This window comes from Cervus elaphus, chromosome 21 (assembly GCF_910594005.1).
Source record: "Cervus elaphus chromosome 21, mCerEla1.1, whole genome shotgun sequence".
Taxonomy (NCBI): domain Eukaryota; kingdom Metazoa; phylum Chordata; class Mammalia; order Artiodactyla; family Cervidae; genus Cervus; species Cervus elaphus.
The window spans coordinates 39,984,036-40,008,777 of NC_057835.1; the positions used below are offsets into that span (position 1 = coordinate 39,984,036).

Genomic DNA, 24,742 nt, shown 5'->3' on the forward strand with positions numbered 1-24,742 from the left:
TAAGGTAGGCAGTGGTAACACTGTTAACCAGAAATTAAGCTACAGTATTTTGACTAATCTTGCTTACCCAGTCTTTGTGAAATTGGTGAGATTAATAATGAGTCTGAATGAAAATGAATAAACAGAAAATATACAGACAAGTAAGAAAGTTTATGATTTTGAGGCCGCAATAGAAGGTGATTGATGTAATTTAGAGACAGAGAGGGAGAGGTAGTCAGTAACATTTTGGAATGATATATAAAGATGCAGAAAGGTATCGGGCCAGGAGACAGGACAGATAGTATCTTCTGAGTTATACCAAGACAGGATATTCTAAAAATCTTTCTGCAGTATTATTTTTGCTTTTACTAATATACACTCTACAATATAAATTTAATTTCCAAATAGGATATTCTGAAAAATACTGACCAAAATCCTCACTAGCTCAATCTTAAAAATAAGTGTTTTTTTTTTTAATTTGACTTACAAATAAGGATGATGGTCCCTAAAATCACCATATGATCTATAAATTTTAAATTTTGCAAGATGACTGGCTCAGAGAGGACTATAATAAGTTACCTGGCTTATTATAATGAGTGTTAAGGCAGTTATCTTTGGATGCTCCAGTATCTAGTGAGGGATTCCTACATAGTTGTTAACAAATGTTTCTAAAACAAAACTCAACACCTATAAATTCAAACTATATTTATGTTCTGGACAATTAAACATTCTAAACTAATGTGAATGTATAATATCACATTTCTTATGGTGAATAAAGCGAACACATGTAGAACATTCTCACCCAAACAGGTGGGGACCTCCAGGCAGATACCGCCCTGAATGAGGCTGTCCACTGCCTGGATGAGAATTCAGAGTTCCCAAGTGGGAAACACTGGCCTACAGACCCTTTCCCTAAAGTCAGAAAGGGGCAGGCTAAGACCAGTTTTTGGAGACTAATAATTATTCTAGGAGGCCTTAATCAACCACTGGTATTCAGAGGAGCTCTAACCCAGGTTATTAGTTAAACACAGCACGTTCCCAATGTGGACCCAACACTCAGAGAACATAGTATAGAGGATGACATCCTTCCATGTTTCCCTGGGATCAATACCACATGAGTAACTGATAAAATAATGAGTCTGAGGTTTTTTAAAGTTAGGTTTATTGAGGTGTAATCTGCATATAGTAAAATTTACCCCTTTGAGTGTATAGTCCTGTGAATTTGACAAATGTACACAGTCACACTTCTATCACTACAATCAAGATACAGTACATCTCAATCACCCCCCAAAACTCCTCCATGATGATATAGGGTCAATCCCCCCCAACCATGGTCAATCCCTCGCCATCCTCTGCAACAATCGATGTATTTTCTATCTCTATACTTTTGCCTTTTCCAGAGCATCACATATATCACATCTACAGAACGTAGCCTTTTGAGTCGAGTTTCTTTCATCTATTATGATGCAACTGGCCACAAGGCCAGTGAGACTGGGACAGAGTGAAAAGGAGAGTGGCAGGATTTGAAACTGGAGAGGTAGTGGGGCCACATCTCACAGGAACTTGGGAGGCCATAACAAAAGTTTTGGGTTTACAACAGGTGTGATGAGAAGCCAATGGAAGTTTTTGAGCAGCTGAGCAATATGATCTGAATATCTTAAAAATAATTTTGGTCAGCCGGTTTAGAGACTACTGCAGTCGTCTCGGTTAAAAATGCTAATGACTTAAACTAGAATGGTAACTCTGGAGGTGGTGAAAAGTGTTTGAATTGGAGATGTAATTTAGAGGAAGACAAGTTAGGACTGGATGTAGGGGAAGAGAGGGGGCAAGGATGCTTCAAGGGGCGTGGCCTGAGCGACAAAGTAGATGGTCATTTACCAGGATGGATAGAAGAGAAAGGAGATCAAAGATAACAAGAGGGAAGAGCATGTTTAGGATGGGGGAAAGGGAGAATTAAGAGCTCTGTACAATTGGGCATCACCAGCATATAGATACTGAATCTCTTCCCTGACTATTTTGCATATATATATTGACCTTGACAGAGAATTTCACTTAATGTTTCCCATCCTGTTATTCTTGGTATAGTGAGGGGAATGCACTGGTATACCACACATTCAGTTTCCACTTTACTAGGGTTCTAGAGTTACATTTTTTTTTTATTAAGAAGACAAGCTGTAAACTCTACTCAGTATTCTGTAATAATCTATGTGGGAATAGAATCTAAGAAAGCGCAGATATATGTATAACTGATTCATTTGCTGCACAGTGGAAACTAATACAATATTGTAAATCAACTATACTACAATAGAACTTAATTTTAAAAAATGAGGTATCACAGTGAGCCAAGTCTGTACTAAGATGCTTGATGTTGCTGGTAGTGTCAACCTAAAACAAATACCTGGAGCTCCAATACCCAAAAAAGAAGGAGGAGGAGGTGAGCTGTAAAGGTTCAAGGCTAGAGATGTCTTCCATTTCTCATCCTCATTTTCTATATACATAAGAACAATCTGAGTTTCCTAGGAAGGACTGCCGCTAAATTTTACATATACTGTTTTTTTTTTCCCAAATACTATTCTCTTGTTCAATTGCAGTGGTTCAGATGAATTAAGAATAGAAAACACTTATTAAACAATAGTAATTTTTCTTGCTTTAAAGTACTTTCCTGTTTTCTAGTATTTCCAAAAAAAAAAAAAAAAAAAACAGAACAAAATAGGTGAAAAAGCATTCAGTGGCCCATCTTTTCACCTGATGAGTTGAAGCCTATGCTTTTGGTATGGTGAGGGGAGTAACTTTTGCTCAGACAGACCCTCGGTATGAGGAAATGGTGACACAATGTAGAAAAGCCAGAAGACGTGGAGCAGAGGTTCCCTGCATGTCTGCTCTCCTCTAGGAGCCCAGTTACCCAAGCATAAGGCAAGGGGCACTGATCACACCCCCCCCCCCACTTTGCACCTCTGAGGCCATCAAAGCAGAGTGTTTGATAAACAGCATGGTCATTCTAGTCATGGCTCCATTTATGCATCTGTCTATCCACCCATCCATTTGACGTATTTCCTAGAAGTCTTTTTATTTTTTTAGAACTTTTTTTTTTCATCTTGAAATTTCGTGTAAATGTGTCACCTGTAATGCAGTTGTATTTCCTTTAGTATAAAAATCTCTTTATTTACTTACCACGGAGGAACTAACATTCCAGATAAATGCAGAATAAGACCACTGTGTGCAGTTCTGCAGGTTGTGCACTACACACCTTGTTTGGGAGGGGGTTTGCCCTGTAGTTACTGTGGATTTGTCTATTATGACAACTTTCTATCGGATGCTTTGAGTCAGAGGTGCATTTTTTTTTTCTAATTTGTAAAAATGCCTTATGGGCTAACTGTAGCCCTGCCACTTGGTATATATATCCACATATATGGACTTGGAGCAAGTCTGAACCAGCCTCATTATTTGACTCGTGAAGAAGCCAAAGTCCAGAGGTGACGAAACAAGCTAGTTCCCACAGCTAGTTCACAGCAATGTTGGGTCTGATTCCGGTCTCCATTCCCAATCCAATACTCTTTTATAGCAAAAGCTACCTCTGCTAACAGTGAGCTGCTCGTCTCAAGTGTGTGGGTTTCTGAGAATGCTTTTATTTATTTGCTTTGCCTAAGGAGAGAGCTTTGCAGGATGGATATCTCATGCTGCTGTTGCCCTTTGTTTTTTGGCATGAGTGAATATATAGAGTTGGAGAAGCAGCAGATAGACTTCTTGCAAATTATTCAGAGGGGTGAAGGTGCTGGCGTGTGTGCTCCATAAGAGCAGGAACCATTCATACCACGCATCTGTGGCACCCGACATATGGCTCAGCTACAGTTTTATACAGGGAAACACAAAATATTCCATCATCTAGGTCAGATGTGCCTCCTCCCTGGGCCTCCAAGCCCTGCTGTAGTCTCTTCTGCAGCTGGAGCTAACATCAGTGCTGAACCCTAAGAAGTGCTGGCGAGACCTCTAAGCTGCTTCCCAGATTGGCATGCTATTATCTGTTAACGACTGGCTGGACTCATTCAACCAAAAGAACAAAGATTACTTAGAGCATTGTAAAATGGCAGCACTGGAATGAATCTTGCAAGTCAACTAACACAACTCCCTCACTTAGCATCCTTGGAAACAGAGTCCCAAAGAGATGATAGTATTCACCCAGGTGGCTGTAGCAGCTTATGTATACTGTGGTTAGTAACTAACACTCAGATTAGTTACAATTAGATTATTGCTCCTTCCGAAACACCACAATGCCTTTTCACCAATCAAATGATGACTGGAAATCCATAATGTCAGGGACATCATGAACTAGAGAGGTATGCCCTTAGGAATGTTTCTCTTAGGTCTTGTTTGGGCTGGACAATAAACCATGTATTTGAGAAGATAACACTATTATGCTCTTTTATTCTTTTCATGCAAGGATACTACTCAGAAAAGAAGAGTCAGGCAAGACTATTAGAAATTCTCAAATTTACTGAGAAAAGGATATGAAAGTGTGTTACGAATGTTCTGCATGAAAATGGTTAATTTAAAAAAGCACAGCTGGTTAGTCATACAGTAAGCTATATATGTCTATTTATTTTGACTCCAAACTAGAAATTCTATGACCCAGATCATTAGTTTAGTCTAATCTCATGATTATTTTAATTGAAAATATGTATTATAAACAGGATGCACTCTCAAGTTGCTGTCTAAACAATCAAAGGCATCTGTCTTTTCAGAAAATACACTTTTCAGATTTTTAGCTTTATTTCAGAACTAAAACTTTTAAAAGTAAAAACAACACTGGAATGTCATTTTAATAATAGCCCAAGTTATGAGAATAATTGGATGGTTGTAAAAGTTTACTCTGTTATTTTATATTCTGTAACATGAAACTCTCTTCAATAGAACTAAGTCACATATATCTTAGTGAGTTTATCATAGTGAGATTCCAGTGTTATCTATATTGTGTTGCTGACCCTCTTTCCATATGTAATTATTAAAAATAAAAATAACATAGGGCCATTACTTTTTCCTTATAAGAGAATTCTATGTTTAATAATGAATCACAAACCAGAAGTCTAAAATAATTTACATTTCCTAAGATACCAGGTTACCAACACACACACACACACACACACACACACACACACACACGCACAGAATTTTGATTTCTCAAAAGTCTAGTAAATGGCACTAGTGGCTGATACATTAGGGTAAGCAAAGCTGTATGTGTGCATATAGCTTCCACTTTGATGGTCTGGGATGTCTTAGCTGGGCCATAGCACAGCAAAATGGTAGTGGCACATTATACCTGGTCATGGCTGGCTTCAATGGAGCTTCCAATAGCATGGAAGGTCATCTGCACAGGGGCTAATGTCAGACAGGTCACATACTCTTTGCCACTCTGTCTATCACAGTAGTGCACCTATAACAGAACACACGCAAGCTGCTGAACGCCACCAGTAAAAGGGAGCCAGATGCAATCGGTCCTTTGCAAAGGTTCTAGCTTTCAAGAAGAACTTCACGTAACTTATGCAGAACACAATTCAAATATTTAAAACCTTACTGGGACTCGAAGATCTATGGAGATTCTATTAATTTTAATTAATATTTTATATTAATATTCTTTAAAAGAGTATTAGGAAATGCTTGGCAGAGTGCTCTACATTAGTACAGCTAGAAGGAAAATTCACAACTAAATGCTACACTCATCTTTTTTGTCCAACTTCTCATAATGCATAAAGGACTCCAGGGTCAGCATAAGTCAAGTTCATTTGAATCAAATAAAATTTTGTCAACCTGAATTTTCTTCATCTTTGACTCTATGTGTGTGTGACTGCCACTTGATTGGTCTGACATTCTTCTATTTCTACCTTATAGTCCCTATAAAACCAATGTTATACATACACACACATACACACACACACACATATATGTATGTATGTATCTCAGTATACCATGTTCTGTCTGGAATTTTGACATTACAATCAAAATGAATTAAACTGAAATGACTTATAATGTACAGACCAAAATAAAGTTACTATAATATTATTTTTCTTTTAGTTGAATACAACCAACCATTATTAAAACCATGTGTAAGACACTCTATCAGAGGTAAGGTATGAGGGGTGGGGGTAGGGGAATGTGAGTCCATCTGCCCGATGGAAAAATTTCCATCCTTCCATTTATCTACTTTCAAAAAAGTTCTATCAAGCAGTGTTTAATTCTAAGCTGCTGCTGCTGCTAAGTTGCTTCAGTCGTGTCCAACTCTGTGCGACCCCATAGACGGCAGCCCACCAGGTTCCCCCGTCCCTGGAATTCTCCAGGCAAGAACACTGGAGTGGGTTGCCATTTCCTTCTCCAATGCATGAAAGTGAAAAGTGAAAGTCGCTCAGTCGTGTCTGACTTCGCGACCCCATGGACTGCAGCCTACCAGGCTCCTCTGCCCATGGGATTTTCCAGGCAAGAGTACTGGAGTGGGTTGCCATTGCCTTCTCTGAATTCTAAGCTAATAAAGTAAAAATAGTGTTGCTTTTGTGATAAATAAATATATATACACACACACACATATAATATGGATCTGACAGAAATGATATAAATCCTCATCTAATGGTTTAATAACATTTTTAAACCAGTAAGGTTGTTAAGATTCGCCATTAGTATCCCTTAAGGCAGGGAAACTTCCTGGAATCTATAAAAAGTAGTTTAGGGTTCAAATCAAGTCAACATACAAAGCTTTGTTTCCAAAGCACTTTAAAGATTTTGTTATAAAAATATTTTTTCCAAATTAACTTTGGGGAAAGGATTTGATGACAGTTCGAATTCACTGTACCTCCTAAGCAAATTAAAAGTTCACTCAGTGTATGAGTTCAAGAATGTGGGCTGTTGTTTACTATGCAGCAGTGAAATATGAGGGGGGGAATGAAACTTACCACATAATAGGTTTATGCAAAAGTCAATCAATGGTGACACTACAATAGCTATAGCTCACAACCATTTATAGTATAGTTAAAATATTATGTCTGATACAGTGCTATCAAAAAACATTTTTTAAAATAAAATATAATCACCTTTTGACATCAATTGAAAGACCATATGAAAGACAAGACACTCTCCTAAATACCCACATTGATAGTGAACATGCTCATATGTCAGCCAACTTACTGCAGCTTTATTTTTTTCTTCTAGAGAAATGAAAATTAGGAAGGACAAAAAGAGCACAAGACAATTCCAGTCAAAAAATAAATTTCAAACTTCATTTCCATCAGTGGCTTGGATACTAGGACTGAAAGATTTAACTTTTCTTCTAATTCACCATGAGCTTGCAATATCCTGTAAAATATTAGACATCCTACAGACATTGAATATTGGTAGAACAATACATGTAGGACTCAATGAAAAAGAGTCCCAGCAGAAGCCAAAGGGCTTCTCAGGCCAAGCAAAGTGACATCTACCAAGAACAAAGTTAGGGGCATGGATCACTGGTAAAGTCCAAATGAAACATGGCTGCCCTTCAGGGATGGAGGGAACTGGGAAAATCATGTAGTATTTTACAGTAACTATAGATGGAGTAGAACTTTTAGAAATTGTTAATCACCGTATCACACACCTGAAACTTACATAATATTGCACAGCAACTATACTTCAACAAAGGGAAAAAAAAGTGAACATCATCTACAAGGAAACTAGTAATGGATGAAACTAGGCTAAGTCTTAGCCTCCTCTAGTCCCTCCCCTCCCCTAGTCCACCTGCAGGGCTTCCATCAGAGGAGTGACCAGGCCTGAAACAGAGGTAGAATGTGGAGGAACATGCCTCAGAAGCAGATCAAGTCCCCAGCCCACCAATCGCAATATTCAAAGGTGCTGGAGTATGAGGAAGACAAGAGGAAATCACCGTAAACCCTCCCTCCCCTGTGTATTTTGAGCTAAAACAGACAGTTGGCAGTTGTGGGGGGGGGGAGGTGGTGGCGGGGGTGGACATGAGCTTGTAGTTTTACAGTGAACTGCACTAAATTTTTCAAAACTAAAGATGACCAGAAAACCATGGGGTTTGCCAAATATAAAAAGAAACATGAATGAGAGATATGACCAATCATGGGCAAAAGTGGTGGCTGGAGAAATAAAATTCCATGTTTATACCCTCACTGCACTGAGACTGCTCCCTCCAAACAGATAAAAATATGTAAAAAAAAAAAATAGGAAACTACTGCTTGAGGACATGATTTCAAATTAAATAAAAAGTTACAATATACAGACAAAAGGTCTTAAGAAAGAATCATATTTTATATAATCAATCACCAATAAAACAGGTTGGAAATGGCTCTTCAGTTATTTATTCTCTTCCTGGACATAGAAACATAAGAGTTCATAAAACTGAATTTCTAAAGGAGAATAATGTATGAATGACATTTTAAAATTCATCTTTCTAACTCTAAAAATGCTTCTGATGATTCAAAGCATCAGCAGAAACCAGGGATCTTAGAACTCTAGGCTAAAATAATTAGGGTAATAATATTCCACTGCATTCTACAATGTACAAATCTTCAGGATTGATGGGTGAAATATTTCTGCTACAACAAAACTGCTGTTTCTACAAATGTGGCCCTAAAATTTCCAATGTACAATGATAATATTCCAGTGTCATAGATCTTGATTTTGATCAAAGAAAAATGAATAAAGATAATTTTAGAAAACTACAGAATCATCTCCTATATTTAAGATTTACTGTTTATGAATCATATAATTTTGCTATCTTTTGTATTCTAAAATGTACACAACTCATCTTGATTCTTACACTGTTGTAGCACTAGTTCTGGATTTATAACACCATTGACCACAGCAAATTGACATTTTGTTTCTTTCTCTTGGGCTTACAAAAAATATTCCACTAAAAATAATGGGTCAGAAATTCCAATATGTGCAAATTAAATAATGCAGCTTCCTTTTAAATTTGCAAATCTATAATAATTTTTATGTTAAAATAAGTTTCCTAGTTTGATTTGTAATCGCATAAACCCAGATGAGATGCTATAATTGTGCATGCTGTTAACAATTTCCGCCAGTCTAGAGATTTCTTCTTCTTGAAAGGAGAAGTGATTTGTGTCTGAGACTATTCAGATAACTCAAGAAATAAAGAATTCAAAGCTCAATTTGTGATATGTTTAAATGGCAAACCTTGATTTGATTTGAATAAATATCCTCATTCCTTAAAAAAAATGAAATAAGGAAAAATACTATAAGCTATAAAATAACATATAAAAAGCTAGGTATGTGAATTTTTTCATGCCCTTCTGAAAACATGAGGGACCATTCAAATGAAAAATTTTAATTCTATACCCCCTACCTCTCAAAAAGTTGAATCAAATTGTTTCTTGCAGAGGTTGAGAAATTCCCTAATGTCGGACGACTATTTTACTAATCTCATCAGGGAACTGGTTGTCTGTTACATATTTTTAACGGTCACCCACTGTGGGACAAAAATGAAGAGAGTGTAAAAAAGGTCCATGTTCAAAGAAAGCTGCTCAATAGATTGTTAAGATAAAGGTCTGTACATTGACGTCTGATAATTAATATCATCACTATGTCAAGAAAACATGTTTCATGAGCACACCTCCCATTCATGGATTTAGTCCACAGCAGCAGGCAGAGATCCCACTGTAGCTATTGCCTCCAAGGATGGGTGAAGACAGCAAAGAGCTGAAGAGTGGCAATTTAGTACTAGATCTTAGAATACTCCAAACATGTTTGATTCTTGCAGAGTCTGCACACTAGCTGTACAAAAGATCTAAATGTTTGTTAACATGAAAATCAGCATATTCTTAGCAAAGCATAAAACAATACTCTTTGATAAATATTACTCTAATAAGTAAATTGGTAATAAATATTTCTTAACTACACCTTTTTTTGGGGGGGCGGGGGCGCTTCTCAGGTGCCCCAATAGTAAAGAATCCTCCTGCCATTGCAGGAGATGCAGGTTTGATCCCAGGGTCAGGAAGATCCCTTAGAGAAGGAAATGGCAAACAACTCCAGTATTCTTGCCTGGGAAATCTCATGAACAGAAGAGAGGAATCTGGCGGGCTACAGTCCGTGAGGTCACAAAAGAGTCAGACACAGCTCAGCAACTAAACAATAGCAACTACATTTTTAGATGACTTGAGAACATGTAAATCATCTCAGTTATTTGGGTGGTTCCCTGGTGACTCAGATGGTAAAGAATCCACCTATAAGGCAGGAGACCTGGGTTTGATCCCTGGATCAGGAAGATCCCCTGGAGAAGGGAATGGCAACCTACTCCAGTATTCTTGCCTGGAGAACTCCATGGACAGAGGAGCCTGGCGGGCTACAGTTCATGAGGCCACAAAGAGTTGGACATGACTGAGCAACAAACACTTTCACTTTCCCAGGTAGTAATACCAATCCACACTGTTATCTATTTATGACTAACAAATTTATAAGTGATAAATAAAAGAAGTTCCCCCAGGAAAAGTACTTAGAATGATGCCTGGCTCACGGTTACCATTAAAATAAATAATAGGTATTATTAGAATAACACATCCCATAATAATGTTAAAAATTAAGATATGACATAATGTATAATTATGAAGAATAATATTACATTAGGATAATGTCTGTAATTGACTTTCCCTAAAGCTTATTTCCTCAATGCTTTTCATAACTAAAGTCAAGTCCTTTATAACTAAAATGTAAACATATATTTAACATGCTCAGTCATGTACCAGTGTTTTAGCTGGATGAGTAATCTATTTTACTCTGCATACAATATGCCTGTCACATTAATGCCTCTAAAGGGATAAGTGAATGAATGAAATCACATTATACAGACTGAGCCTCAACTTGTAATTATCTTTTCTCTCTTTTGGAAATTCTATGCTTAGGAAAAGATTTGAAAATTACACGACTTTATTTGGTATACAAAATCCAGCAGTGATGTACAGATTTATTTCTAGTATAAAGTCACAGAAAAAAACTGTCCAACAAATGCAACAGATGTGTTCTCAGTATTGTTAAGGAAGATAACTGCATTCTTACTTTAAGTGGTGAGTTTGTACATGACACAAATCCTAAATCTTTGTTCACTCCTTTTCTGCTTCATTGACTATGCCAGTGAAGGTCTAAGGAGGCAGCCAATTAATATATAAATGATACATACACACACAGAATTATTTTAGTTTTACATTTCCATCAAAACAAAACACTACAAAATTTTTAACAGTCAATTTACACATCTACAAGAAAAGAAGTTCCTCTCTTCTGTAGTTTGTACTCAGGCTTTGATGCACTCACACACAGCCATTTACATACGTAAAACAAGCTACATGAAAATCCACAGGCTTTGCAAAGAAATAACTTTTTAACAAGGAAAACTTTCTTCAAGGTCAAAGGAAAATAGGTTATATAGGCACTCTGTATACCCTGATGCTGGGAAAGTTTTAAGGCAAAAGGAGAAGGGGGTGGCAGAGGATGAGACGGTAGATAGCATCACCAATTAAAAAATTATCAAATAGAAATGTTAGAGCAAACAGATACAATGTGCTGTGCTTAGTCGCTCAGTCATGTCCGACTGTGCGACCCTATGGACTGTAGCCTGCCAGGCTCCTTCCTCTATCCATGGGATTCTCCAGGCAAGACTGCTGGAGTGTGTTGCTATGCACTCCTCCAAGGGATCTTCCCAACCCAGAGATCCAACTGCATCTCCTGCACTGGCACGCGAGCTCTTTACCACTAGTGCCACCTGGGAAGCCCCCATCCCAAAAAGGTAGAATAACTGAAGTGAAAAATTTATTATATGGGCTCAACAGCAAATTGGAGAGGACAGAGAAAAGAACTAGTAAATCTGAAAATAAACCAACCAAAGTTACACAATCCAAAGATAGTGAAAAACTGTAAATAGTCTCAAAGACCTCAAAGACAATATCAAGAGGCTCAACACATACGTAACTGGAATCCCAAAAGGAGAAGACAAAGAAAAGGGCAAAAAAAATTTTTTGGAAAAAAACAAACAAACAAACAGAAACTAGCCCCAAATCTTTCAAAACTAATGAGAAACATTATGGTAATCTAAAAAGCTAAATGAATCCCAAGCAGGATTAAAAACAACCCTAGACATAGCACAGCCAAACTGGTGAAACCAAAAATGAACAGATATCTTAAGAGCAGCTAGAGTAAAACAACACAGTACATATATGGTACAGAAACAACTGATTATCCTGTGGGAAAAAGAGACTCTCACCCACACCATACACAAAAAATTAAATGAATATCAGCATGAAACACAAAGGCATAAACCAGAAAGCATTTAGAAAAAAATCAGAGAAAATCTTTGCAACCTTGGGGTAGTCAGATATTCCTTAGATAGGACAAAAAAGGTATAATTTATGGAAAAAAAACAAAAAATTGAACTTCATCAAAATTGAAAACTTCTCCACTTTTTAAAAGATGCCATTAAGATACTGAAAAGACAAGTTACAGGCAGGGAGATAATATCTGCAACAGAAAGGACCTGTATCTAGAATATATAAAAAACTCTGATGACACAATAATTTTTAAAAATCGATACCAGAAACTGAGAAAAAAATGTGGACATTTCACAAAGAGAAAATTGGCCAACAAGCACAAGAAAAGAAGTGCATATTATGGGTCATCAGGAAAATACAAACTAAAATGTCAATGAGACAGCACTGTATCCTTCATAGAGTAAGACTCATCAATGTATGAAACCCTCATACAGTCCTGGGAGGAAGGTAACATGATTTCCTGTTGCTTTTGTCGTTTAGTCTCTAAGTTGTGTCTGACTCTTTTGCGACCCGATGGACTGTAGCTCGCCAGGCTCCTCAGTCCACAGAATCCAGGCAAGAACATGGGGGTGGGTTGCCATTTCCTTCTCTAGGGGGATCTTCCTGACCCAGGGATTGAACCACGTCTCCTGCATTGGCAGGCAGATTCTCCACCACTGAGCCACTAGAGAAGCCCATGCAATCTGATAGAGCACTCTGTAAGAGAATCTGATGGCTTCTTGTAAATTTGTACGGACACTTACCATGTGACCCAGGAATGTCACTCTGAGGTACTTTTTTCAAGAGAACTGGAAACTCTGCACAAAATCTTGTACATGAATAGTCGCAAACAGCTTTATTCATAATAGCCTCAAGCTGAAAACAACGCAAATGTCCATCAACAGATAAACTGATAGTTTGTGGTATATGTCCATGCAATGAACTAGTTCTTAGCAACACAGAGGAACAAACCGCTGATATGCACATGAACAATCTCAAAAACATTACAGTGAGTGAAAGAAGCAGGAAACAAAACTGTCTGTTCACGCTGTATGATTTCATTTTTACAAAATTTTAGGCAATACTAATCTAGTACTAACGAAGGATAGCCTGGTTGCCACCAAGCCACAGAGAGGTGAGAAAAACAGGCTACAAAGAGGCAACAGGGAATTTTTTCACAGTAATAGAAACATCCCCATCTTGACTGTGGTTGTAGTTACACAGTGGCATACATTTTTCAAAACTCATCAATCTATGCAACTAAAATGGGTATAATTTATCAGGTGTAAATTATACCTCAATGCAAGCCATTAAACAATTAAAAGGTATAGTTATTTGATACACTGATACAACAGCTGGCAACACTAAGTCAAAATAATCATAATTAATCTCCCAATTAATTTCCAATTAATTATTACCTTAGGAGACTAATCATTTGAATTTATCTTGTGTCCAGATGTGATTGTGTACCCTTCCACTTGTCCTGTTCCCTTCGCCCTGGCCATATTCCACATCCCACTCCCATCAATCCCATCCTGATGATGGCTCCACGAGGACAGAACACTTGACTGTCATTTACACTATATCCTTAGTGCCAAAAAGTGCACCCGGTTCATAGCAGGTGCTCAATAGACTTCAGTTGACTTAATGAATGAACCAATCCCTTAAACTGTTAGTATTCATTGGGAATATCTCCGAGGTCTTTGCCCACTTTTCTTGGTCAGTCTTACCTACTTTTATGGCATCAGTTACATCTGCACACCAAAGACTCTCGAATATCTGTGTCCTATGCCCTCTTGCTGTTCACCAGAACCACTGACGAATGCCTACTAGACAGCTGACTTTGAAAGTCCCAAAGGCAACTCAAGTTCACCATGTTTAAAATGGAACTTATTAACTTCCTCTAAGTTTATTCATGACATTCATATTAAAAAATAGAACCTTTCCTAAAACATTCATACTATCTTCCTACTTTACTTTATTCTCAAATTCTTGGAATGGTCAACATATTCTCAGATAGCCTCTAACTGCTCTTCAGTGCATTACATCTAGCTTCCCTCCTGATCAGAGAAGTGAAAGTACCCTTCACAGAAGTAGGCACAAGAGACCATTTACTCCTCTTATCTGTACCGCGAACACCTGCACCTCTGCCCCACTCCTCCACAACCGCTGTGTGCTCGTAGCTCAGTCATTCTGACTCTTCGCAACCCCACTGACTGTAGCCTGCCAGGCTCCTCTGTCCATGGAATTTCCCAGGAAAGAATATTGGAGTGGGTGGCCATTTCATTCTACAGGGGATATTCACAACCCAGGTATCAAACTCGAGTCTCCTGCATCTCCTGCATTGGCAGGCAGATTATTTACCACCACACCACCTGGGAAGCCCTTACAACCATTAGCTTTGCTTAATTCAATCTTTGCTATTTTTCTACTGAATTCAAGCAAAGTCCCTCTAATTGGACTTTCTGCTACCAATCTTTTTTTTTGTCTAGTTCCTCCTCCACATGCCTACAAAATTATCTCTCTAAAATAAAAAACCAATGTCACCATCCTTTAAAAAAGAAGTTGGCGGTCTCTAACAGCTAACTTCAAATCCTCAGCAACACAGACATGTCTTTTCAGCTTCCTTGCTGACACTTCCGCTTTGAATTCTGAGCATTCTAAAACATGTACCCTTTTATGTCTCGAGTACTTACCTCCTTCTGCCTACAATTCCTTTCCTTCTTAGAATTCACCTTAAGATTCTATGTACTTCTTAAAATTTATTCAAAAGTCCCTCTACTATGAATACTTCCTAATTCAATCGGTCAGAGCTGTTGATTCCCACCCATTTTTCTTACATGGCCAACCACACCGCCCCTGATCACTTACCACATTACACCTATAATGACACTTATTACATGAGGAAGGCATTTCATTATTTCCTGCAGTAGATTGTAGCATATTACATATTTACTACAAATATGTAATTTTTTAATTAAATTGTTGCATTATGTTCAAAAACTGATCCCTGGAAACTGGACTCAATTGTAGTAGTGGCCAATCTTCTGTGTATTGGTTTTATTTTCCTGTCTGACCCCAACTTGACCATAACACTTCCTGTGCCCACTGCTTAGTATGCTACCTGACATGTGTAGGTACTTGTTAAGTCGCTGCCCAGAGTGATTAAATAAATAAATATTCAATTTATTTATTAACTAAATCAATTCCAGTATTCAATAATATTTTATAAATGAATTAACTTCATATCCATCTGTTCTTCACATACATACTGAAATTAATGAAAACTATTCTTAATATACTATCCTATCTACTATTTCTAGAATTTTTGAAGTTGTGGACTGTGTATCCTTCTCCAATTGTAGTCCCTGTTTCTTCAAATGTTCTCTAGCAGGGGTCCCCACCTCTGGGATCTAATGCCTGATGACCTGAGGTGGAGCTGATGTAATAAAAATAAAAATAAAGTGCACAATAAATGCAATGTGCTTGAATCACCCAGAAACCAGTCCTTGCCCAATCCATGGCAAAGCTGTCTTTCAGGAAACTGGTCCCTGATGCCAAAAAGGTTGGGGACAACAGTACTATAGGACTTGATTGTGAACTTTTATTGTACTTTAAAAAACAATACTACAGATAAAAACATTTTAGGAGCTTTTCAAACATCTCTTACTTCTAACAGTTAAATCTGCTTTTTGATGAGACTATGTGAAGACAGAACTTCCCTGAAATCTGCCAGGGATTAGAAGGAACTAATAATTCTCTATGTGAACATGAGTAACCTACATTAGTAATAGGATGTTTTATTTGTGTAGTTCTGCAAATGTGTATTTACATCATAAAGTTATATCTCTGAATAAAATCTAAAGTTCCTTCCAGCTCAAAAGAGAATTAACTCTTAAATGACTCAGACTCAGTTGTGTACACAGTGGAGTGCATGAAAGAAAACAGAAGTGAAAGTGTTAGTAGCTCAGTCATGTCCGACTCTTTGCAACCCCACGGACTGTAGCCTGCCAGGCTCCTCTGTCCATGAAATTCTCCAGGCAAGAATACTGGAGTGAGTAGCCATTCCCTTCTCCAGGGGATCTTCCTGAGCCAGGGATCACACCTGAATCGCCTACACTGCAGGCAGATTCTTTACCATCTGAGCCACCAGCGTGGAAGGCATAAATAAATTTATTAATGCAATCTATGACTAAACCAAAGCAATATCCAAAAGACCATAGATTACCATGAACACTAATCCTACCTTCAGGAATCAGGCTTCAAACACTATAAAATAGTTGGATTTAAAATAAAGATTTGTAATCAAGAAGCAAAAATGTACTGGCATTTCTGCTGTGTCATAAAATAATATGCGTAATGCCTCTTTCGCTCTCTGATACATAACAAGGCAGTCAATAAATGTCAGTTTCATTTCCCTGTTTACTCATGTATATTCTAATACCCCTGGCATGTCAGAGTAGTTTTTTTCAGTGTGCAGAAAACTTTACATGCAGCATTCCACATACTGCTCTCTTTTTCTCAAGAGTTGTCCTGGATGAGAAGAGAACAACACATTTGAAATTTTAGACACTTTTCATTCATGGGAAAAAAAACTTGTAGCTGTAGCCGAATGCTGAAGAGAGAAAAAGAGACCATTTCAACATAACTTAGAAAAAATAGGTATATATATATATATATACACACCAGCCTGACATGATGTAGCACCTGATGGGTACTACAATTAATCTTCTGTTATTAAGTAAAAAATCACATCATTGCCAACCATCTCTAGCAAAAGGAAATGAAATTCACCTTTAGATGAAAAATAATTTCCTTTTCTTCAACTTGATTGAAGAAACAATTGCTTATTGCTTTTCAAATAATTTCAAATAGAATTCTTGAAATCTCTTGCAATACAAACAGAAAAGGCTACAGGTATTTCTAGTTGGGGATGACACATAATGGCAACTATTTTTTTCTGCACATCAGTGGCTCATTTCAGATCCACATCAAAGTCACTGTGTTAGGACAGCTCTTCTATGTATTACTCTTTCTTTGAAATGTGTCTTATTATGTATATGCTGGTGTATCAAGGCTCAAGAGTATGTCTATCCTGATTACATTCTGCAGTGATTTAGGGCAGAGTTAGTCTTGAAAAGTTTATGTGGTAATAATGGACTATTTTGCCTTCCTGGTGGCTCAGTGGTAAAGAAGCCACCTGTCAATGCATTAGATGCAGGTTCAATCCCTGGATTGGGAAGATTCCCTAGAGAAGGAAATGGCAACCCACTCCAGTATTCTTGTCTGGGAAATCCCACAAACTGAGGAGCCTGGCGGGCTACAGTCCATGGGGTACAAAGAGTCAGACATGACTTGGAGACTAAACAACAAATGGACTATTTTACTTAAGTCTTGCTTGATTCTTAACTGTTATTCATCACACCGTGTTTTTATATGCATCAGGCTTTCTTTCTTCAAATGTAATATTTTTCTCTAAATAGTTGGAAATTTCAGGCAAGTGAGCTGATATGTAATTCTAATGGTTTTTATGAACTATAGTTATGTGAAACGTATTGATAGTTTGTGTGCCCTTGAGGTTTTGGCCAAGTATATCAAACTCTGAAGAAACCAGACAACAGGTCAGTTTGCAGATAACAGGCTGCCCATTTGAAGAACAAACCTGAGTTTTAGGGTCACCACAGGAAGACCAAAGACTTCAGGAGAATTCTTCCAATTTCTCCAAGGTCTTTGGAAAGTTGAGGCTAAATCCAAAAGGGTTCTGTAAGAAGTGACTATAAATCAGAGCAAAATCTCTTGACCCCATGCCAAACCCATAATGTATTTTGCTCATTGTACTCTGAGTAATTTCTCATCACTTTATATACATTGTGTAACAGTGTAGATGAAAATTTGGGCTCAGAAGTGACACGGTAAGTTATGTTTCGAGGACAAATTAGAAATGGGGGAAAACATTTTTAAGTAGGGGAGTATAGGTCCATGCATAATTTCTTTCTCCATATTTTCCTATTAGAAATCTACAAAATTTTACTTATACTGGTTTTTAAAAAATCGACCCCTTACTCCAAAAAAACTAGCCGCAAATAGCCTGATTATAAATCAGCCTGATTATAAATCAAAAAAACTCAAGATTATAAATACATGGATTACAAAAACTGAGGTATAGGGAAAATAAAAAAAAAAAAGAAAGGACAAATGTTGATTCTCGAGTTGGGCAAGCCCCACTCCCCATGTCCCATTTCAGTGTAAACTATACTGAGGCCAAACTGTTAAAATATGTTATGTCATACATGCCAAAAATAAATATTTAAGAGAAGCCCATAATCATAAAAGAAACCTGCTGTAATCATACTAAACTTCAAAAAAGAAGACATATTAGTTGAAAGGTATTATGTTTGAATTGTACTTGAAAAGAAAGTTTTTAATTAAATAGATACTTCTGAGCGTTCCACTGACATTCTCATCTTGCTAAAAATCGCACCAACATCTAGAATTCACAATAATGAGAAGGTACTCCGCCCAGTAAAACATTCCCTGATTTTTAAAAAATAAATTAAATATGGTTTAACTAAGGTACTAAGTGCTTTCTTTACACTCTTAATATGAAAAAAACAAATCTAATTTTTTATATTTCACTCTGGAGGTTTTAAAAACAACACTGCTCACTGGGTGATAATCACAAGGAAGGGTACAGACTAAAAGATTAAAATTAAACCCATCTAGAAAGGATAATTTACTAAAATAATTCATTTTAATTTCCAGTCTAATTTTTCTAATGGCTCAATTAAACAATGAAACTGCTTACAGTTAATTATACAGAGATTTCTAATATAATGAGTATGGAAAACATATTTATGATGCAAAAACTCACAATAATGTAAATTATAACACAATGAAACAAAATCTACTTCGGCTCAAAAGCTGATGAGCATTTCAAAAATGTCTCCTCCATAATGATTTTCTTTAAGAAGTTGACTGATTTTGAAACATTTTGGCATTATAATTAGAGAGTATCAAGTACACACCAAGGAACCCTGGACACTAAGGTATACCTGTATTTCAAATGAATTTTCATGAAATGCACAGAAGTTAAAGAAGCATACCAACTGGGCTGGACAAAGCTTCAAGATTGCAGAACTACTGATATAAAACGTTTTTTCCCTAAAAAGTAATAAGTCAATAACATTCAAGCTCTAAAAGAAAACTTAAAAAACCATACTCAATAAAACTTAAAAAAATAAATATTCATTTATGATAGAAATCCAAAAGCTTGCATCTAAAATGTGATTAAAAACTTTAGGTTAGCCCAAGCAAGGATAAAAGAATTACTAAGAATATGCAAGTGTTCAGTCATCTTCTGACCTGTGGAGCCAGCTTTATTAATAATAATAACTTTTAACTGTATAATAATTTTAATTATTTTATAGACTTAAAGGAAAGGATGTGAGTTTAATACTTTCATTATGGTGAGCAAATAAGCTTTTTGTCACTCATAAATTTCAGTTAAAGAGTGGGTAATGAAAAAAATTTTAAAGTTAAAACAACATAGTTTCAGTACACTAATATATTTTTTACTTTTAATACAACATAGCTGTCACATACAATGGCTCTGGTAGGCTTAAATCAAATGTCAATGGGCACAGAAGGCCAGAGAAGAGTTTATACAATATTCAATAAGCAATAATATCTATTCAGTGTACAATAACAAAATTTTAAAAGTACTAACCTTGAGACACAGAGAAAGAATTTATTGTTTTTAAGTTCCAGAAATAAAAATAACACAATAGCATGGAATCCGTAACAAGCTGGCCCTATCATTTCTAAACTATGGTCCAATTAAAACATTTAAGAAACAGAAACAATCTACATGTTTTTCTAGCAGGTAAATACACCTGAGAAAGTTACCTATAAAGAAATAGGCTTTAAAACTCTTAACCACAAAGACTCTTCTACTGTGACATTATGAGGATGTGCTAGGCACCTGTCAGGGCACGGAGCCATTTCCCACAGTCTGTTCACCGCACAGCTGCCCGTTGCAGCTTGTCAGCAACACAATATTTCAGATCAACACCAAGCTCGTTTGACCAAAGAAGCACAGTAACGTTTCAAACCATCTGCTTATATTCATTAGTATGTAAAAATCACCATACACAATTTGGAAATGTTTACTCACTTGTCCATAAATAAGAGTGTATTATCTCAGCATAAACTTTAAAGAAAAAAAAAAGGGTCTGAGTAGTCAACCCAAATATAGGAGTAACAGATTCTACATTTTGACTAAAGCAAAACTATTTTAAAATTATAGTTGCTGTCACTGCCAAGAATTAACAAATAAATACAAATTTAAAAATTTTAAGTAGTTCTGGCAGCAAAATGAACATCTACCATATAACTTCTCCAAGCAAAAAAATCAATTCAGAGCCTGAATCAATTTGTGCTTTGTTTCTATAAAAATTCAAATGTAGTATTACTTTCGGACATTTTTAGACAACTAGATTTGTAAATAAACAGTGAATTCCCTTCTATCACAGTTTATTTCTAGTTCATCCTATGCACATTACAGATAGAACTAAAAATTGCTTAGTTCTTTTTCTCCAGGACTTTTAAGCTGTGTGAATCAAGGTCCTTTTAAACAGTGATTATTATTCTTAAGGTAAACCACAAAAACAAACCCTAAAATTTTAATTTTTAAATTAAATGATTAAAATTTCAGATGACAGAGCCAAAAACTGCTAACAGCCTTTTAGATTTCATATTAATAATCTAATTAAAAACACTAACCACTACCTGGCAAGAGATTGGAAAGAATCAGGTTTCTGTGAAGGGAAACAAACTAAAAAAAAAACATGCAAAAATTCTACCCCCTCAACCATGTGATCTTCTCTCATATCTAAATTTGAAAAAAATTTATAAATACATGATCATTTTAGACAATACAGACCTTCTAGAGCATTTCTAAAGGAAATTACAGCTTTTGGTCTTAGGGAATAAGACTAAGATGGAAAGGGGCATGAAAATAGTGAACTCTGGGGGGACAGCCTGTTCTTTCCACACACAAGCCCGCCGCTGTTCATCCAGTCCAGTGGTTACAGTTCAGTACAGGATTTTCAAGGCAACTAAGATGTCAAAACACAGGTATTTCCTCTTCCTAGAGTTAACAATTCTTAAAAGATCTACCCACCGAGGATTATTCGGTTTTGTTTTTTTTTTCCAAAAGGGAATAATGACTAAATGGGGGAGGGAGAGAGTTTCCAGCCCCAAATTCTTATACACAACAAGAGGCCTATAAGCTAGGTGTAGACTGCCCAGTGAAATAGAATTACTGGTACCATCTGAGGTAGGTGCTACCCTAGATGGTTCAAAACACAATCCAGTAAAACAATACATGTTTTTATGCCTCTAACAGCTAGAAAGCATTTATTACTGTTCTAACACCAAGGTTAATGAACTCCTAAGACAACAGACTTCTAGGATGTTGTACCTTAGTGGCATCTCTGAATCATTACTAGCAACAGAATGCCAAATTCAAAAAATTGCTATGAAAGTAAAATCAGCATTAGAAAAACTCAATCTTACTGTAAACTGAGGGAGCACTTAGTGTTTACTAAGACCAAATGTATGAAGGCAGGATCTTTACTTGGGAAGACAGAGTGAAGGGAATAGATGCGCCCAATTGAGACCAATCAGAAGACGGAACAGAGGATGAAAAATGTCTTAAAAAAAAAAAAATAGAGGAGGAAGAAAGAAAAATGGAGGAGAGCCAGGCAGCAAAAAATAATTACTGGAGAGAATGAAAAATCTTTAAAATGAGGCATGTGCACATGGCTCGTTTTCCTGTCCTCTGTGTTCCTAATGATTTACAATGTAAGTGGCATAGAAGTCACGCTAGCAGGCAAGAATGAGCTTTCTGATGGACAGAGATGGAGGACTAGGGGCTAATGAATTGCTTTGTTTTCTTGGTTTTGCTTTTAATTCATACCTGAAAGCCTTGAATCCTTGCTAAATATTCCAGCTGTTTTGAAGGTTGTACTGGAGAACAAGGGGGAGTAGGAGAACTTCCTTTTAAACCTATGGCTTCAGCTGTAGAAGATGTTCCGTTCATAAGGAGTTCCCTGGCAATTGTAGCTGAACTACTCGATGTGGGAGATATACTGAAGAAAGAGCTCGAGGGTTGGTTCATATCTTTGGGTGACAAATAGCCTAGAGTCGTGCCAGAGATTACTTTGTGGCGGCTGGCTTCCATCTCTTGATAAACATCAGGAGACAAATGAAGAATTCCTTTTGGAGCTATAAGTAAAATAAAGGAACATTGTTATTACACTTAAAATAAGTGAAACAGAAACACGTTAGAGCATTAGTGACTCAAGGATTTCACTTGAAACAAGGCAATGAAAAACACTGTTAAGCACCCGTCTTCCCCATACTTGCAAAGGCAAATGCAGTCTCCTCTTTGGAGGAGAAAAATGTACATTTCAATATTCCTAAAAATCATTGGCTTAAAAAAAAAAATCACAAAAGTGACTTCAAGGGAAAGCGTATGTGGTGGAGAAGCTATGGAGGAACACGGGTTACTGATGTATAGAAGTGCAATGGGGGTAAGATTAGGAATGTGCAGGGTCTTCAGACTGTAATTTAATATTTTATGATCTCATAAGAGACACAAAATCCCTAACATATGCAGCAGTTGAGACACAGAGGTAAAATGATGGCTGAGTCAGTCCAAATTATCAGAGCAGAAAACTCATACATCCAATGGCCTGCTGGTATTCCTCTCTCCACAAGGATGTCCCACTGTCAACTCTACCTCATGAACATGTTAAAAACTGACAGAGTATCTTCGTCCCCCAAACTGTCTCCTATCTGGCTTATCTCAAAGATAGGGCTGCCCTGGCGGCTCAGCAGTAAAGAATTCACCTGCCAATGCAGGCGATGTGGGTTTGATCCCTGGGTCAGGAAGATTCCCTGGAGAAAGAAATGGCAGCTCACTCCAGTATTCTTGCCTGGGAAAGCCCATCAACAGAGAAGCCTGGTGGGCTGCCGTCCACAGGGTCACAAAAGAATTGGACACGACCTAGTGACTAAACAACAACATGATACCACCATCCATCTGCTCAGCCGCCCAACCTAGACTCCTGGCAACCAGCTTTGACTCACTCACAAACAAGTAGCCACCATGTGCAGTCTAGAATGTGCCCTGTCAGCTTATCAAGTGTATTAGCTCAAGTCAGGTCATATGCAGATTCTAACATCAAGTGGAGTGAGCCTGGGGCTGTGTCATCAGTTGGCAGAGTTGTAAACATATTTCCCTTGGCTTCCATTTGTCTGAGAGATATTTCAAACCACTTTTCACATGCTTGTTCTAACATCTTTGGATCAGATATTAACGACTATCAAATCATGACATGATCTTCTAAAATTACTGATCAATCACCAGTTTTGGAGAACATGCTCTGAGAAAGAAAACTTAGACCCTTGGTCCTGCCTCTCCCTTTCCCACCACGAACCTCCTGATTCAGGCCCTCAGTGTTTCTGACAGGGCTATTGGAACCATCACTAAAAGCTTCACACTACTGCTCTCCCCAGAGGCCATTTCCCAAAATGGGTCTATACCATAATCCCCAAATATACGGGTTCCATGATAAACACACGGGGGAAATCTTGCAAATTATATCACCCACAACTGTCCCTTCGGGAGGATAAAAACACACGTTAGCACAGTAAAAACTCTGAGAAGTCCAGAAGAAGAGAAATACATTTAACTTGGTTTAAGTCAGGATTTCCCAAATACATATTATATCCAGGCTTCTCATGTAACATTAATAACATCTTAATACCCTAGGAAATGCTAAGGCTAGACATTCTTTTACTTTAAAGTCTTTACTGGCTCTCCATCACTTAAACATCAAATCAGAATCCCTCAGGATGACAAACGAGGCCCTCAGTGCTCTGGCTCCTCCTCACCTCCCCATCCTACTAAAATCTTCATGGAGACCCCATGCTTCACTCATGCAAATATAGTCACACCTCTCCCCATACTCCGGCTTGTCTGATCTCATCACATCTTTATTTCTATTGTTCAGTCTCTTTCTCTCTCTCACACACACCCAACCACACACATACAGACAACAGTTAGCCTCCTACTGTTAGGTTCTAGGCTCTGTGCTAACCAACAGTGTTCTGACCTCAAGTCACCCTCAGTCTCTCAGGAGAGGAAAATGAAAGGGATAAATATCATGGTGTGGCAGGTACCTCTGCAGAGACGGGTTAGGGAGCAGTGGGAATGAGAAGGGAGAAGCACTGGGAGCTCAGGAAAGGCTTCCTAGAGATGGTACTGACAGCACATCCCAAGGGCCAAGGAGGGAGAGAAGTGAAGGCAGGGAGAGGCACGCGCAGACGCAGGGACCAGCAGACCCGGGAACCTCTGCACTGGGGCAAGAAGGGGGAGATGGGGACTGCAACATGGAAAA

The 24,742-nt window shown here is 37.5% G+C and overlaps 1 protein-coding gene across 14 annotated transcripts in view; it reads right to left on the reverse strand.

Annotated features, from left to right (window-relative positions):
- STAU2 (staufen double-stranded RNA binding protein 2) overlaps positions 1-24,742 on the reverse strand; it is a 299,958-nt gene that overhangs the window by 111,721 nt on the left and 163,495 nt on the right. For 12 of the 14 annotated variants that reach the window (XM_043879208.1, XM_043879203.1, XM_043879199.1 and 9 more), the window contains 2 exons: positions 22,255-22,562; positions 5,294-5,407 (listed from right to left, as the gene is read on the reverse strand). In XM_043879208.1, coding sequence (XP_043735143.1) covers positions 5,294-5,407; positions 22,255-22,562 — 422 coding nt within the window. The remainder of the gene's footprint in view (positions 1-5,293; positions 5,408-22,254; positions 22,563-24,742) is intronic. The other 2 variants (XM_043879211.1, XM_043879206.1) reach the window with 1 other exon arrangement.